At 44.4% G+C, this 18,625-nt stretch overlaps 2 protein-coding genes across 2 annotated transcripts in view; both read right to left on the bottom strand.

Annotated features, from left to right (window-relative positions):
* Gprasp3 (G protein-coupled receptor associated sorting protein family member 3) overlaps positions 1-9,289 on the bottom strand; it is a 42,942-nt gene extending 33,653 nt beyond the window's left edge. The window contains exons 1-4 of the mRNA XM_059249929.1: positions 9,241-9,289; positions 8,906-8,964; positions 4,528-4,626; positions 3,592-3,677 (exon numbers count right to left, since the gene is read on the bottom strand). The gene's annotated coding sequence lies outside the window, so the exon portion shown is untranslated. The remainder of the gene's footprint in view (positions 1-3,591; positions 3,678-4,527; positions 4,627-8,905; positions 8,965-9,240) is intronic.
* Gprasp2 (G protein-coupled receptor associated sorting protein 2) lies at positions 5,722-8,913 on the bottom strand. The gene has a single exon (XM_059249927.1). The coding sequence runs from the start codon at positions 8,658-8,660 to the stop codon at positions 6,162-6,164; it is 2,499 nt and encodes an 832-aa protein (XP_059105910.1). The 5' UTR covers positions 8,661-8,913; the 3' UTR covers positions 5,722-6,161.
* Positions 9,290-18,625: the final 9,336 nt, after the last annotated feature.

The raw sequence follows: 18,625 nt of genomic DNA, 5'->3' as shown, positions 1-18,625 counted from the left end.
TCAGAGTCATCCTTACTTCCTACTGACAAGTTATAAAAGTAGGGGTTCCAAAATTGGGTTTCATAATTTGCTGGAATAATTCACATAGGACAAGGTGTGGAAGGGTCTTAACCACAGCTTTTATGCTCACTCCATACGGAGTCAGGGTGTATCTCCCTTTCCTACATAACAGTATATTTATGAACCAGTGACCTCTACTTAGCCTTGAAAAGAAGAATTTTTAATTTACTTTTGTGTGTGTGTGTGTGTGGGGGGGGTTATGGTAAGTATGTTTACATGTATCATTTGCAAGTATGTTTGGTAAGAGGCCAGCATGGAGAATCTTCCTCTATTGCTCTCCAACTTATTTCTGGAGAGATGATATCTCACTAAACTTTGCGACTCACCAATTGGCTAAACTGACTGGCCAGAAAGCCTTGGGGTTCCTTCTGTCTTGGCCTCCTGCTTTCAGCCTCTCAGCTCTGGGTTTACAAGTGTGTGCCACCATACTTACCCTGCTTTTTACATGGATGTTAGGAATGTTGACTCAAATTCTCATACTTGTATAGCAAGTCCAATAAGCAAACTCCCTAACAAACTAAAGTATTTGGGAAGGGATTCATTATATGAGCATTATTGAGTGTCACTGTGATTGAATTAAATACTTAGTCCCACTTTCCTCCTTGGACCTTGAGATAGCCCCAAATTCCAATCTTCTAATAATAGGATCTTTCCTTCTGGTGACTGTCCACATCCTACAGCACAACAAAGACATCTTATTACTCTTATATGTCAGGAAATTTCAAGGCTTTTTAAGCTCTGTGTCAAGAACCAGGGGTGGAGATCAGATAGTCTTTACTATGACACACCATGCTTGCAATCTTCTCTAAGAAGAACACACTGACATGGACAAGGAAAAACAGGTCTTGAGAGGAAAACCTCAACACTGAATGAACACTAGCATTACAAGAATTCTGCTGAACAGAAGGTAGAGAACAACAACAAATGCTTGGGCAGATAGGAATGTTAATTATTCTGATTTCATCGTGACACATTGTATACATATATTGAATTATCACAGTGTACCCTCTAAATATGAACAACTATGATCTGTCAAAAATAAAGAGAGGAGGCAAGGATCTTCATCCTTAGCTCCTGGCACAGAACTCATAAAGTCTTAGTTTCCTCAGTAACAGATACAGTATGAGCATGTTTTAATATTTGGCCTTAGTTCCTTGCTCCATAATAAATGAGATTCTAAGAGTAAAAGAGCCTTGGAATCTTTCAAGTATTCAAACTTGCATGCTGATGAGATGATGGTGACTCCTAGGTAGCATTAAGATAGGGCTGGTCACCAGCAAAAACAAAAACAAAAACAAACAAGTTATGCTTAGAGAGCTGGAACTTTGAGCCACATCCCCTAATTTTCAGGGACAGCAATGGGAATTGGAGATTGAGTTAATCACCAGAGGTCAGTTATTTAATTAATTTAGTCTATATAACTGGACTGGTTTAATGATTTTAATTAATAGAAACTGAACGTTTCCTGATTGGTGAATGCACTCATGTACTTGAATGGTAGAGCACTGCAACTCCTTGGGGACAGCATCTCCTGTATCTTCTACCCTTCTAGACACTGCCCCGAGTACCATCTCATCTACCTTGTCACTCACAGACTTTAGAATATTTTATTATAAACTAGTAACATTAAAGGGCTTCCATGGCGCCGGGTGGCAGTGGCGCACACCTTTAATCCCAGCACTCGGGAGGCAGAGCCAGGCGGATCTCTGTGAGTTCAAGGCCAGCCTGGACTACAGAGCGAGATCCTATACGGAGAAACCCTATCTGAAAAAAGAAAGAAAGAAAGAAAGAAAGAAAGAAAGAAAGAAAGAAAGAAAGAAAGAAAGAAAGAAAGAAAGAAAGAAAAAAAAAGAAAAGAAAAGAAAAAAGGGTTTCCATGGCCTCTTTTGAGTATTTATGACAAATTTCTGAACATGAAAATGGTTGTAGAAACCAGTGACTAGTAGCCAAGTCAGAGAGAAGTGTTAGTAACCCAAAGATTCACCACGTGTGATTGTAATCTGACACTGGAGGCAATCTTGTGACACTGAGCCCTTAAACCGTGGAGCCTTTACTAGCTTTAGTTAGCACTGTATTGGAATTAAATTGTAGGCCATGTACATAGTGTTTTCAGAGAACTGGAAAAACTACTTGGTTTAAAAAAAAAAGCACATGCACATTTATTGTCATGTGAACTGAGAAACTGTTTTCATTTACTTGGTACTCAGAGGATACGGAGGAGTACTCAGAAAACACAGGAATGTACCAACTGGCTGCTGTCTAGGATGGAAACAAAGGAACGCATCCTCAGAATTGAACAATGAGCAAAATACAAGGAAGATAGAAAATAGTGTGCAGAATAAAACCTATGAGGTTTTTTAGGAAGTAATTTGTATAGGACCCCCCAGATGCAGGACAGCAGAGAAAGGGAGTCTCACAAGAGTTACCAGCTTGTTTTTCTAAATAGGAAGGAGCTGCTGCCTGGGACTGAGATCCAGGACTTAACCTTTTAGAGGTTAAGAAGATTAGAGAATCCCAATGAGAAATCCCATGGAAAAGCAAAAAGCACCTAGATTTTCTCCCTTTCACTCTCTGTGTCCTATCTTCATCCCTAGATTTTTCTCTAGTCTATCCCTGGCCACTTGGAACCCTGGAGGAAAAGGCAGATATCATGCTTGCTCTTTTCCTGTCCACACTGTTAGCTGCCCTGAGACATCTCCAGTGGCTAGATGCTGCCATTAAGGAAATCAGACAGACGATAAGAGAAGAGGCCACATCATGGGGAGCAGAGTGGCGGTATAACCACTGTTACTGCACTGTTTCCCCTCTCTGGGTTCCTAAAGCCAATTCTACCTGTAAGGTCATCACCTCCTCACACACAAACACACAAGGTGGGGAAGGGGAGGGACAAAGGGAGGGAGAGAGAGACAGAGACAGAGAGAGGAGATACAGATATAGCATGGGGTAGGAGCCTAGAGATGGAATGAAATGGTATTCAGAAGACAGGAGAGAGTGAGATGGTCTGAGGCATTTCAAGCACTATCATCTAGTCTGAATCACTACCACCCAAAGGATGCCATGTCTCAGATCCCACATACTTCAGTAGTAACTGCTGTTTCTCCACAGGAATCCATCCTCCAGGATGACTTGTACCAGCTTCTTGAGCTCCTGACCTGGCAAACATACCTTTGACTGACTGAGGGCTTATTTCTTCCATCCAATCAATACTATCATTCTGGACACATAAAAAAAAAAATGGTTATCAAGCTAACACAGCATGGACACCAGCTCAACCACCTTAACCTCTTGCCCCTTGTTCTACCTATCCCAATTGTCAGGTATAGGCCTTTCCTGTCCTTCTCTGTGACAGTAAATATGCCGCTCTCTGTGTCCAAGCAAAAGCCTCATCTCCACACAAACATACACATAAACAACTCCACATCAGACCAGCAAGACTACAGAGCATCTGTAGCAGCTCTGAAGCACGGGGAACAGAACAATATCCTGCCTCTGGAGTTGAGCTCCTTACCAGAAGAACCTGAACCTCCTTACCTTGAAAATGGTCAGAAGGCTAGCTGGATTAGTAGTCAAAGCTTCCAGCCTGAAGCCTGGGGGCTTGCTCTCTAAGAGTGCTTGGCCTAAAAGAAAAAGGTTCCCTGAGGAGTTGGGTCATGAAATGATTCTTTAGCAGTAATTTGTATAATGTTCAAACATGTGAAACCATACACAGAAAATCTTGAAATATATCAACAAAATGAACTTTTAAATTCTAGTTCCTACCATGAAGACTATTCCTGTTAAGGTTTGTGGTTTGTAAAGGGAGACTAAATTGCCACTTTGTCCTATTTCTAAATTTCATATACTAAAATCAAATGGGAAAATGTTGCACTGCCAGGTACATTCTACAATGTTCAGGCAAAATCAACACAGGTTACTAGATACTATTTTAGTACACCATGGGACTCCATATTCTATTGATTGAGCTACGATTTATCCTTGATTAGGCCTGATATTCATTTGTAGATATTATGCTTACTAGATATAGAAAAAGATTTGTCCAATAGTATGGATAACATTAAATGTTCAAGGTATTGCATGTAAGATGGTAATCAGATTTTATATAATTCTGTGATATTATCCTATCATTTGATTCCCTGATATATAATTTTTAACTTTATATTGTGTATATGGAATACACATCTATCCCCTTTGACTGTTTTTTGATCTTAGCAGTTGTTCATTGGGTTGGTAAAATTCTTGCACCATGCTCCCATTTTATTAATACAAGTCACAATTTTATCTGCTTGAAAATATATAGCATTCTCAGACCAAAGAAAATAAATAGTTTTCTCCTGTCTAAAAATGATGAAAACTTTTCTGTTTCCCACAATTTTTCTATTTCCTGACTTGTGAAATACTCCTGTATGAAGGCTTGTTGTAGGCTGTGACTTTTTGGTTGTGGCAAAATATGCAGGACGTAAGACTTACCATTTTAATCAGTTTAAAGTGTACAATTCAGTGACAAAAGTAAATTCTCAAGGGTGCTGCAACCATCCCCACTGTCTACTTGCAGAATTTTGTTGCCACCTAAAAAAGGAAATGTTATGATTGTTTGAGTGTAATAATTACATGAGCAGTTTCATTCTTTGTACCATCAACAGCCTAATACAAACTTAGTAATCTTGGTTCTGAAGTCTCATTCATCTGTATCTTTTCTAAATCACTTTATCTCTAACCTTTTTTTTTTTTTTAACACTTTAGGTTCATCATTTATACAAACATACCCTTTCCCGGCATGCCCGTCTACAACCAGAATCACATTAGATGGGAACGTATTAACTTTTGTATGTTATGCTAAATTTTGTGTTTCTTAAATGCCTGTCTCTAAGAATTTAACTTTGTATATTTTAATTCAGATAAGGGCTATATGAAGCTGCTTTAGTCACAATGAGCTCAGATATTTTATTTATACACAATTTTTAAAGTAATAGCTAATTTTTCAAATATGACATCCAATTTTTCTCTAGTTACTATATATCAAATTACTAATGTTGTTTCATGTCAATAAGTCAATCCATACATAGTTATTTCGATGGTTAATACTTTCCTTGGACTATCATCTTACAAGAAATATTACTTCTGAGCCCATTTAATTAGACACGGTGGTGGTTGAGGTTGAGGAACCTTCCTAATGCTATGACCCTTTAATACATTTCCTCATGTTGTGGTGACCCCCAACCATAAAGTTATTTCTGTTGCTACTTCACAACTATAATTTTGCTCCTGTTATAAACTGTAAATTTTTTTGGCTACAGAGGTTTGTCGAAGGGGTCACAATCCATAGATTGAGAATCACTGAGTTAGAGTCCTTGTCATTCACCCTTTAGGTAGTATTGAAGCAAAACCTCTACTTGGAACTGTTAACTACTGTTTGGATTACGCAGTTCCTCAAAACTTACCTTATCCTAATTTTCCAACTGCATTACTCTCTAATCTCCTCTTACTTATTTCACCCATGTTACTGGAACAGATTTTCCTACCACACACTTTTCTTCACATCACCATGGTTCATTTCCAAGAATGCTTACTATTCAGTGACTTTCTAGGTCCCACTTCTTTGAAGCATTTCTTGAGTGCCAAAGTCCACAGTAATCTCCCTTCCTAAAATAGGATTTTCTAGTAAGCATGTATTTGTTCTAATACTAATCATTTATTTTGGGATGTGTATGATGTATCTGCACCTGGTTTTGAAAGTGAAGAAGGGTCATTTATGGCAATTTCAACATTGAACTTTATTGAAAACACAGACTCAAGTAGAGAACCACATGTTTAAAGAACACATAGCAGGATAGCTTACTCATATGACTTGGTTCACTGGGAGCTCAACACTAAAAATACCACAATCTGGACAGTAAGACAAATAGCAACAAATGTGTTTTCAGTTCTGATATTCATTTTGGCATCCACAAATGATCCAGCTCACAACAAGAGTTTGACAAGTTTAACATTAGCATTAAAAATATAAGTTACAACACAGAACCAGACTGGGAACACCGAAGCACTACTTGGGGCTCTTTGGGAACATAAGGCTGATCAGTGGCAGGCGATTAATCACGCTGACTTCACTGTCCCTCCTCGGGATCATTTTGATTGTCTATTTGGATTTGCAGCCGTTTAGCCAGCTCTTCAAACTCATGGAATGCAGAAACAAGCGGCTCAAGACTGAAATCGTCATCGATTAAAGACATTGCTCCACTTTTTACAATATTACTGATATTCTGAAACATTTTGATAACAATCTGAATGTTATCGTTTGTCTCCTCTATGTTGAAGAGACCCACAAATATTGACAGAGCTTTGGCACTGAATAGTTTCTTTGCCACCATAGGATTCTCAGACAAGTTCAACAGCATTTTCAGAACATGAAACTTTGTTCTTGCATTGCCTGTGGTCAATAAGTTGAGGAACCCAGACACATAATTGGCAATCAGTGTGTGATAATCAGTAGTTATAGTGAGGTGTCTAAGCATCCTTATTCCAGTTAGCTGCTCAAGCGAATTCACACCATGTGCAAGGGTTTCCTCACAGACTTGGCATATAAATGTCTCAATCATGTTTAGATTCGGATAAGGTGGAGCCATGTGGATCATATTCTCCAAAAAGTTAGTCCTAACTCGGGAGGAAGGATAATTCATCAGGGTTTCAATCAGTGAGACCACACCAGAATCTCGAATGAAATCGCGGGTAAACTGAGAAGCGGTTCTCATGCCCATTGCAATTTTAGATATTTCGTGGATAAAAGGATCACGAATTTTGTCCATTAGCAGAAGGAGCTCCTCAAACTCTGCAGAGCCAATTTTAAGCTCACACTGTATGCAGCTGCAAGACCAATTCGCAGGGTCCGCACTTTCCCTGGCCTTAAGATGTGCTCTTATTTCCTGGACTGATCGGTAAGAGGGGTCATACTGAAATGGGAACTCGGGTTCAGGCAGATCAGGCTGAAGCCCAGATTCCTGCTCTTCCCCTTCTGCACCAAGTTCTGCATTCTTGGCTTTTGCCTCAGTATTTTCAGAATCCCCTTCAGGGATTCTAAAGGGGAAGCCAAGCCCACGGCAAATACCAGGTTTGAATTCAACAGTAACTTCATCCCAGGTTTTGGGCCTAGATGCCACATTAAGCTCCTCAGCTGAATTTCTGAACCTGCTCTTCGCCTTGTACACAGGAGTGGGATTTAGGTCAAAGCAGGCCTCATCTCTATCCCAGAACCAGGACCCAAATATGGCCTCTTCTTCAGACTCAGGCCTGACCTCGTCTCTGGCCGCAGCCCCCAAAGTGGGCTTTTCTTCGGTCCAGAACAAAGATCCACCAATGGCTCCCTCTTCAGCCCCTGGTTCAGATTCACAGATTGCTGAAGCTCCAGCCTCCAAACCAGCCTCTTGTTCTGCCCAGAACCAGGACCCAATAATCACTTCCTCCTCAAACCTGGATTCTTGTTTGGCCCTGTCGGGGTTTTCAACATCTTTTTGGTTCCTGTTTTTTAAGATGTTATTAGACTCTGCCTTGTCTCTGCGCCTGAATCTATTAGCTTCTTCCCCAGGCAAAAACCAGGACTCTTTATAGAACTCATCTTCAGATTCGGATTCAAAATAGTCCTCCCTCTTTGTCCTGATCTTAGGTCTCACATTGGCCTCTTCCCTGCCTCTGGGCCTAAACAAGTCATTGGTGTTTTCTCCAGCCCAAAAGCAGAATGGGTTCCCCGCCTCATCCTCAGACCCAGACCAAGAATCAATATAGGGCTCTTGTTTGGCCCTGGGCCTGGACCTGGCATTAGTCTGATGTTTAGCCCTGTGCCTGGACCTAGTATTTGCCTCTTCCCTGGGCCATGATCTGATACTGGTCTCCTCTCCAGTCCAGAAAGAAGACATTGTAGAGGTTTCATCTGCTGACCAAAACCCAGACTCATTAGAAGTCTCCTCCCTGGCTCTGGGCCTGGGATAGCACCAAGAACCCGAATTAGCCTCCTCTCCTGGTCCAAACCAGGGCTGGATTCCAGCCTGACCCTGGGTCCCAGGAAAGGTCTCCCTGTTCATATTGACCAGTTCTCTATCCATAGACAGACTCTTAGATTTAGTAACTGATGAAGAGTCAGACTCAGCATTGACCAGTGGCCATGTGACAGCATTAGGTAATGGTGCTCTCCCAGCCCGTGACATTGCCTCTCTCTGGGCCCATGCTTGGGCATCATCCTTAGGCCTTGCTCCCGGGATTGGCTTGGCCTCAGTCTTAGGGCGAGCACCACCTACTGCCCTGGTATCAGTTTTGGGCCTGGCACCAGTCATTACCTGGGCCTCAGATCTAGGCCTTGCTCCAGGCAGTGCCTGGGCACCATTTTTAGGTCTTGTTCCAGACCCTGACTGGGGCTCAGTTTTAGGCCTTGCCCGAGATGAAGATTTCGATTCAGTTTTGGGCCTTGCTCCACTTGTTGCTGGAGCCTGGGGCCTGACTTTGGGTCTGACCACCATAGGGACTTCACTTTCTCGATCAGCCCCACCCATAACCTCTTCCTGAGGCTTCTTATCAGGTTTGGCCTGAGACCCAGTCTCAACCTCTGCCCCAGTCATGGTAAAAATTAGAGAGAAGGCTCAATTAAGAATGCCTACCAAAGCCTCAGTCTCAACAATAGATCTGCCACAGTACTGTATCTTCACACACTGATCTTTGGATGAGTGAGTAGCAGGGATAAACCACCAATCTGGCACCGATAAGATTCCTACCCAAGCACAATCTCAGTCAATAACACAGATACAGTGCAGAAGAGGCGAAACCAAGCCAGAGGAGGATGGACAGGTCCCAGGTGGGTGCAGACCTGTTGACTGCGCTGGTCAGCAGCAACCCCGGCACCACCAAGCAGCCACTGCAGCTGATCTAGGAAGAGAAAAAAAGAGGAAATAAGCCTTCTACAATTCTGTTGCCTCCTGTTGAAACTTACACAGAGACACTGGTGCAGGATGCTGAGTGGAACAGCTCAGCTATGAGAAAACCTCAGTGTTCCCTTTGCCTGCTGGAAAACAGGTATGGGGTTGAGGAAACAGTAACACACGCTAGAAATGAAGACAGAGGGGAGCCCCCAAATCTCATAGTAGTCACTCTTGGGTGATCTCTACTACCCCCATCTAAAAGTGAACCCTCTCCCATACCAACCTTCACCGATGTGGTGCAAGTCCCTCCTCTTTTCTACGTTCAGGTGGTGTTAAGACCAACAGATAAGGACAGGGAGTCCTACAAATGCATAAAAGGAAATGGAGTCTCAATGCTTGGTATATAGGCACACATCTCTGAGCCCAAACAGACAATAACAAAACCACACCTGCTTTCTATCTAAAGTTTATGTTCCCTGGTCTCAGCTCTCAGCTCTTGTCTTTTGGATCACAGATTAACTCACATCTCCCTCAACATTCCTAGTATCTCTGAAAGGAAATAAAGGATGCTGTGGCAGTGAGCAAATTTAGGGGGCAGTAAAGACATCATGCACCCTCTTGGGTTACAGCAGTCTGCACTTGTCTCCTCAGTACCTGGATCCTGCACTGCCCCCGGGTCTCACCAACCTGAGAGACCTGAGACAGTCTCCTCGATGTCTTCTTTCTTGCAGAACTACCAGCCTTAAAGCAGGCCTGTGGACAAAGAGATGAAAATGTAAAACAATAAATGATGGCAGCATCTCTAGGCAAATTTAGGGGGCAGTAAAGACATCATGCACCCTCTTGGGTTACAGCAGTCTGCACTTGTCTCCTCAGTACCTGGATCCTGCACTGCCCCGATCCTCACCAACCTGAGAGACCTCAGACAGTCTCCTCGATGTCTTCTTTCTTTCTTTCTTGCAGAACTACCAGCCTTAAAGCAGGCCTGTGGACAAAGAGATGAAAATATAAAACAATCGGGAAATGATGGCAGCATCTCTAGGCAAATTTAGGGGACAGTAAAGACATCATGCACCCTCTTGGGTTACAGCAGTCTGCATTTGTCTCCTCAGTACCTGGATCCTGCACTGCCCCCGGGTCTCACCAACCTCCAGAGACCTGAGACAGTCTCCTCGATGTCTTCTTTCTTGCAGAAATACCAGCCTTAAAGCAGGCCTGTGGACAAAGAGATGAAAATGTAAGACAATCGGGAAATGATGGCAGCAGCTGATCCAGCTGAGAAGAACACCACCAAGGATAAGAACCAGATCGTGTGTCTTTCAGCATTTAGGGTCCTACTGCTGGAACATTCTAGTTCCATTTTGCCTGGCTGCAGGGTTTCTGTGGTAACACCCACTTCTTGATGTCATACTTATTAGTCCTTCTGCAATTCTGAGGATGCGCCACCAGGTGGCCACATTTCCTCGCCTTGCGCAGCAAAAAATGGGGGAAGGGCGCAGCACATTCTAGAAGGCAGGTTCTGAAGTGGTCCTTGGATTTATGACTCCGTCATCGTGCCCAAACCATCTTTTCAGACCCCAAATTTGGGAAGGAGGAAAGGGCATTGGGGAAAATACCTGAAAGGCTGTGAGAAATGAGATTAGGAGACACTAATGGATACCCCACCTGTTCTGGTCTGTCACCCCCACCCTTTTCGCATCTCCAATCACTGTCTGGCGCCCACTCCCATTGCCACACACCTCTAGAAATCCACGCCATTTTCCTGTTCCTCTTTCCTCAAGCCTCTGGTCTACAGATGCTCACTGTGGCCTGTCAGAATACGCCAGACCTACCGCGCAGAGAGGAGACTTTGCCATCAAGCAGGAGCCTGTGGGAAGGGACAGCACCCAGGGCGCAGGGTACAAGGGCCCCTCTCCGGAAACAGATCAGAGCCCTAGTAGCCGAGGCGACTCACCACCCACCAGCTGAGCTGGCCCCAGACTGGACATCCGCCTTGCACCCCCCACATACACACACCCGTGGGCTCCCGGCGCCCCCCCCTCCCAATTCCCGCACCGCCATTTCTTCCGCAGCTGCCTACCCCATAATCTTTTCCACGGTCCAGACTGACACCTGAAGAGAGGCTGTCAGGCTGTCTGGTGCGCCAGACTCCAGACCATCACACCCAGCCGCCCTCCCCCACCCCCGTGCCAGCGGCCCGACCCGGGCTCCCGCTTCCTCCTCACCGCCTAGGATCTCCGGGATCCGCCACCACTCCAGGGAGCCCCCACGACCCGCTCGCCTCCACTGCACTGTCAGGGCCGGGCGGTGGTCCGCAGTGCAGTGCGCCGCCGCCCCAGCCCTCGACACACCCCCACTTGCCTGGCCAGGCGCACGGCCCAGGTCTCCGGGCTGCCCCGCGTCCCCGTCTGCTCCTGCCCGCGCTCCGTCCTCCGCAGCTCCTCGCACTGTGCTCTCGCCGCCGCTTTGCGCGCGAGTGCAATGGCAGAGCCGCGTCCCGCCCCCACGCCTCTGCACCAAACGGGCAGGGGCTGCTGCGCAGGATGCGGCAGGAGCAGCTCGCCTCGAGGGTGTCGGGAAGGGGCGGAGGGATACGGCGCACTGGGCTCGACGCCCCCTCCCGGGCCCACCCTAGTTCCGACTCCGAGTGGGCGGGGCCGGAGGCAGCCCCCCTGCACTCGGAGGGGTGGGTCGCGCCCGTGGGCTTCTGCAGACCCCTGTTCGCCCTAACCAGAGACCACCACCACTTTTCTGGCGCCACTGCAGTGTGTGGGATGGCTGAGGGCTAGGGTCTATGAGGGCTTTGGAGTGGGGGGGACGGACTATATGAAGGGGGGGCTGTCTGGAGTTGGGGAGCAGGAGGGAGCAGCGGATGGATACTGAGTGGGCCCCTTGGTTCATCTGCACCTCAGAAGGAGGCTGGACAGTGCCTACTCATCCTAGTGCTCCCTTTCTACTCCCCCTCCCATTTTCCGCCCTTTTTTGACGCCAATGGAAGGGGAGGGGGACTGTCAGTACTGCAGCCTGAGAGGGGACAGGTGACCTAGCAACAGCCAGCCAGTAGGTTCCTGTTGTTTCTCCCATGTTTTTTTCCACTTGTTCATGCAACCATGAAGAGGAGCAGGGCACTTCTGAAATGGGGGCTTCCATTACATCCCCCACCACTGCCCCTATTCCAAAGGGGAGACAGAGGCAGAGAGGAAAGGAGGGAATGAAAGAGAAAGGGAGAAAGGGAGAGAGGGAGAGACAGGGAGAGAGGAAGGGAGAGAGAGGAGAGAGAGAGAGACAGAGAGAGAGAGGAGAGAGAGAGACAGAGACAGAGACAGAGACAGAGACAGGCAGAGACAGAGACAGAGAGAGAATGAATCTAAGTAGCAATACCTTCTGCTATATTGCCCATCCCACAATGCTCTTTCCCTGTCAGTATTTGCAGGGTGTCAGAGTCCTGCTTCTCAGCTGTCCCACAGCCAAGTGTTGGGACCCAGTTTGGGCCTGTTCAGTTTTCCTTGCCAAATGGTTCTGAAATCTCTTGCCAGTCATGTCCAACTAAGCCTTCATATTTGACAGCGTGCAAACCCAGGAGGGATTAACTAGCTTGGATCTCAGCCATAGCTAACTGCCTAGGTTCACTGTATGTCTCAGGGAAAGGACCCTCCATGCATCTTTTCCCTCAAGACCCTCACCTGGCTGATTTTGAATCTTTCCTTTTGCCTCACCCACAAAATTCCCTCTGCTCTTAGTCCTCTCTTTTCTGTGCTTGCTTTGTGGGAAAATCAGCAGTGACATGAAGCCCACACTGAAGCAGTTGGCCTTGCCCATTTAGAAATTCATTTAAGCACCTACTCAGTGTTTAGCAAAATAACAACCCCAAGTCCATACCCAGGATATGTGACTATATGTTATTTGACCAAGGAGATTTAAGTTGCAGGTGGAACTATGGTTATTAATTGCAGCATTTAACACACAGTTGTGCTGGATTATTCTACCCAATATAAATGCAAGAGTACTTAGGTGTGGCATAAGGTTCTGTGTTTGAAGAACGCAGCATAGGGAAAGAGGAGCTGAAAAGTCCATTGTTAGCCATAGAATGTAATCGTCTCCAGAAGCTGGGCAGAAAACCAAAGATTCTCCCATAGTGATGTACCAGGAAAGGAACCTTCAGAACACCTTTGCCTTAGTCACCTTTTAAAGTAATTTCTAACCTCCATAACTGTAAAGTAATAAATGTGCATTATCTTAAGCTACTACATTTGTAATACAGTTGCCTCTGTCTAGCCCCTATTCCACCTCTGTATGTTCAAGGAACCCTGGATGGGAATTTTTTTTCTAAAACATGTTCCTGTACTAAGCAAACTTTTTCTTGCCAACATTCCCCAAGCGATGGAATTTAATGAGTTTCACAGTCTATATATAGTATTCAGTATTTTAAGCCTTTTAACGAACAATTTATCATTTTATGTACATAGCTGTTTTTGCATACAAGCATGTCTGTGCACCACATGAGTGCTTCGTACTTGAAGGGGTCAGAAGGAGCATGGGATCCCTTGTAACTGGAGTTACAGATGTTTGTGGGCCAATACCTGGGAATCAAAAAAACTCGGGTCTTCTTCAAGGGTAGTAAGGGCTCTTAGCAACTGAGCAATCTCTCTAGCCCCTTGTTTTAGTATTTTAAGCAATCCAAAGCAGGTGAAGGTATATTGGGAAAAGTGCATACATTATATGGAAATTTTGTGGTGTTTTGTGCAAGTAGCTTAAGTTCCCCCACGCTTTGGTCCGAGGGGATTCTAGAAGCACTCTGCTGTGGATACTGAGGGAGTCACTGTAATTTGTTATAACAGTATTAAGAAACTCCTTTCCCATCCTGGCAAGTCCTACACTCACTATCTTTCACTGTGTTTCTGTCTCTAGGAAAATCTATTTTGCAATCATTTCTCAACACTGCTACTACCCCTATCTCTTTTCTCTCTTTGTCCTAAAGAAGAAATATTTTTGTGATGGTCCTTGAAGCTCAACTTGGAGACTACTACTTTTTTTTTGGCAAACAATCACTGATATGAAAGGAGAACCCTGTTTTCATCGTGAGGTTTCCTGTATTTCCATATCAGTATTTATTTGTGAACAGATATTTTACTCACATTGTTTATATGTTAAGAAAAAAGTAACCCCCAAATGATCCAGGCTATTGCCAAGGGTAGTTGTTGCTCTCCACAAACTGATGGTAAGGCCCTATTGCCGAAGACAATATCTACACAACTCATTGAACATGGAGAAGTCGAGCCTGTGCATACACAGAGCCTTCACCCATACTGACTAGTGTTCATGCTACTGGACATTGCTCTGCACACTACCAAAGGGGAAAGGCATACAGGCCCTTCAATTCACAATGCTGTCCTGTCTGTAAGATGAACTAATGGCAGCAGTGGCACAAAGTTTGTGGGAGTAAGCAGTCAGTATCTGATGGGATTTAAGGCCCCCCCCCAGGAGATGGAACCCATACCTGAAACTGCCTGCTTGTCGAGAACGTGAGAATAGATAGGCCAGGGACCTAGTGCAAAACCAAATACTACTGTTCTGCTAAAGGAATGTTTGAATAAAATGGCCCGTAATGACATTCTGCTGTACTCATAGTTCAGTGTCTTGCTCAACCATTATCAGAGAAACTCTTTCCTGAAGTAGATGGTAATAAATACAGTGACCCACAGCTGGACAGTGCCAAGTGAGAGACTTTGGAACACTCAAGTCTTAAATGGGGCGTCTCCATCAAATTCATCCTCTCAGGGCTCAGTGAACTCTGCAGAGGAGGAGGCAGAAAAGTTGAAGGTCCAGAGGCAATGAAGAACACCAAGGAAACAAGGCCCTCTAAACACAGCAGAGCCAATGCACAGATGACCTCACAGAGACTGTGGCAACTTGCATAGGGCCTGCAAAGGTCTGAGACTGATGGGGTCCCGGTATTGAGATGGAAAGTGGACACAAGCCCACATCCCTAACACAATGGAGTCTCCCTGAGTATACATATGAGGCTAGTCCCCATGCCCAACAATAGATGGCCAACAAAAACTAGCTCAACGACATTTTTAGAGGTTCTTGGTCTCATAAAGCTTTGTCAGGTTTTTTTTTTTCATGCAGGTCCCTTGCATGCATGTATGTGTGTGTGTGTGTGTGTGTGTGTGTGTGTGTGTGTACACACATATATATGTATATATATAATGATTGCTGGTTTTATATTTTTATGGGTTTTCTGTCTCTGTTTCTGCATCTATATATGTTTCTTGTGCTTTTTCTTTACTTCTTTTTCTGTTTGTTTTGTCCTATTCTACTTTATGGGCTTGTGTCCACTTTCTTAGATGTCTGTTTGTATCCTAATGAGTGAGAATAAAAGGGGTATGGATTCGGATGTGTGGGGAAAATGGGAGGATCTGGGAGGAGTTGGGGGAAGAGAGGAAGGAAGAAAAGAGTTCCTGAGAGTAATTTCTGTAATATATCTGGAGGTGTGTGGATGCTGTCTATGAGAAAAAGATCAGTTCTGCTATTTAATGGTCTTACCTGAGGCTGGAGAGATGGCTCAGTGGTTAAAAGCACATTGCATTACCAGAGGACGCACCTCTGTGAGCCACCTGTAACTCTAGCTCCTGGGAATCTGACTCCCTCTTTGGGCCCCCGTGGACATGTTCACATCAACAAAAAATAAATCTTTAAAACAGTAAGTAAATGGTCTTCCATGGTGGGCTTTTCTTTTTCTCCACAGTATAATGCTGTGAGATGTCCTGTATGCTGTGAATATATGTTGCTATGATTGATTGATAAATAAAAATGCTGATTGGCCAGTAGCCAGGCAGGAAGGATAGTGTAGGCAGGACAAGGAGAGAGGAGAATGCTGAGTAGAAGAAGGCTGAGTCAGGAGATGCTGCCAGCCGCCTCGATGAATAGCAAGATGTAAGTTACCGGTAAGCCAGGAGCCATGTGGCAAGGCATAGATTAATAGAAATGGGCTGAGTTTAAGTGTAAGAGCTAGACAGTGGTAGGCCTGAGCTAATGGCTGAACAGTTTAATTAATATGAGCTTCTGAGTGATTATTTTATAAGTGATTGTGGGGTCCATGGGGCTGGGCAGGACTGGAGAAAACTCCAGCCACAGTATAATCTCGTTAGTGAATAACACTTGAGAGATTAGGGTCAAAGTTCTGAAGGAGAGAGAGAGAGAGAGAGAGAGAGAGAGAGAGAGAGAGAGAGAGAGAGAGAGAATCTGTATTCTCCTAACTGTTCTCCTTACTGCCACAGGGTGACTTAAAGCCACTGGTACTTTTCATTTCAATCCCCAAACCTATAAATTCAAAGGCATTTGAAAATGATCTCAGCACCAATTCTTCTTCTCATTTTGGGGCGGGGAGGGGGCGCTAGCATATTGTTGTGATATTTACCTACAGAGGAATGCTTTTACCAAAAGCTGACAAATTTTGGTGCCAGACTGGAAAACCTGTTGGAAAATGTGTTGTGAATTTATTTAAAGACATGGACTATGTGTGACTAGCATTTTTTGACCTGAGAACAGCTTTATTCTATGCTCTTTCTGTGCATACCAGTGCTTTGCTGCCTCCTCCTTTTCCCTTCAGGTTATCCTAGCCTGCAGCTGCTTGCCAGGGATAACCTCTTCCTCCCCTTTGAACTTGTCTCCTTTGTTTTGAGACTTAGCTGATCCCAGCCTTGTTCCCTCTTCAGCAACACAAAGGGAGAGGGGAGAGATAAATAACACTAAAGATGCTTGAAAAATCCATAGGGAAGTATATATTTCATACTTACCTAAAGTTACACATAACATATACAAGTGTGTATGTATGCATAAACACACACATACTCACATGTTCCATAGTCTATCTAACAAAAATCCCAATACCAACCATGAGAAACCTCGTTTAAAGTTGTTGGTCAGGGGAGCCCATGAGATTCCTCCCAAACATTCTAGGCGATTGCCATTGCATTTGGCTGCCTCCCCGAATTTGAAGGTGACACTCACTCGCTGAAGACACCACACACTTTGAACACAGAACTTGGAGGAATCAAGCTGGAAATGACCTGGAAGCCTTCCTGAGGATTAGCTTTCACAGTACAAGAAGGAGATATGTAATCTTCCAAAGGAAAAACAAATTCAAGTCTTAACCCAGCTATGACACCTATAAATACCAATGACCAGCAAGGGAAGATATCCCCAAAGGTGTAATAGTGACACTTGTACCTTGAGGGTAACCAACAACTGCCTAATTGGACTTAAGGTCTGCTCAATAGCAGGGAATTCATGTCTGGTACTATAAATCTATCAACTACCCTTGGCTGGTGATGTCAGGACTCCTACAGGAGAGCATACTACCACCACTTTTTAAAATCAGTATAATTTCTAAATGCATTCTAATAATTACCTTTATACACACAGATAAGTATAACTTTCACCTATCATCAAAGAAAACTTTTTGCAGCAGCAGCAGCAGTGAAACAGACAGACACCATTACAGAAAGGTACCAGTTGGTCAAAATGCAAAGGACAACTGGCTATGGGGTGCCCAGCCTCCACCGGTACGTCTACAACACAACCACTACATCTAAGGATGTACATTTGGGGAACATCACAGGAAAGGGTCCGGAAAGACTGTAAGAGCCAGACAATCGAGAAGTCTGCCATGAGACTGTCTTCTATACAGAACAAGGAAGCTTCACCTATAAATTCTCAGCAATGTGTAGTAGCCAGATCAATGACAATGCCAGCTGACATGCCAACGTATCCAGATGGGTGAAATCTCACAAAGTGCTACCCTAGGTGAAGAGCTACAGACAATTAATGACTGCTGAGAGAAAGAATCATTCCTCCCCAATTAATTACCTAATAGTAAGTAGTCAGCCCCCAAAACATATACATGTGAGCAACACTAAACTAACTTAGCACATTGTATTTATATATGTATATGTAACAATAACAATCGAAGAAAAATAGAACAGATGAAAAGAAAAAGAAAAGGACATAAGGATGGAGAGATGATGGCTCAGCCGTTAAAAGCACTGATTGTTCTTCCGGAGGACTCAGGTTCAATTCCCAGCACCCACACAGTGACTAACAACCATCTTTAACTCCAGTTCCAGGGTACAAGATGCTCTTTTCTGGCCTCCACAGGCATCAGACATGTATGTGGTGCACAGATATACATACAAACAAAACATCCGTACACGTACAATAATAGAATAAAATAAAGAAGAGGACATGAAGTTGGGAGAGAGATACGTTGAGAGGCCCTAAGGGGAGTTTAAGGAAGGAAGTGAGAATAGATGTGGTCATTACATACATGTATAAAATTTTCAAACAATAAAGAAAAAAAGACAGCTGACCCAAGCTGGTGGGAGCTCATGGACTCTGACCTGTCAGCTGGGGAACATGCAGGAGACCAAACTAGGCCCTCTGAATGTGGGTGACAGTTATGTGGCTAGATCTGTTTGGGGAGCCCTGGCAGTGGGAGCAGGACTTCTCCCGGGTGTATGAAATGGCTTTTTGAAACACATTCCCTAGGGTGGGATACTTTGCTCAGGCTTGACATGGGGAGAGGGGCTTGGTCCTGCCTCAACTTAGTATGCCAGACTTTGTTGACTCCCCAAGGGAGGACTTACCCTCTCTGAGGAGTGGATGAG

Source organism: Peromyscus eremicus, chromosome X (assembly GCF_949786415.1).
Source record: "Peromyscus eremicus chromosome X, PerEre_H2_v1, whole genome shotgun sequence".
Lineage (NCBI taxonomy): Eukaryota > Metazoa > Chordata > Mammalia > Rodentia > Cricetidae > Peromyscus > Peromyscus eremicus.
This window is presented reverse-complemented; position numbering and strand designations above follow the sequence as displayed.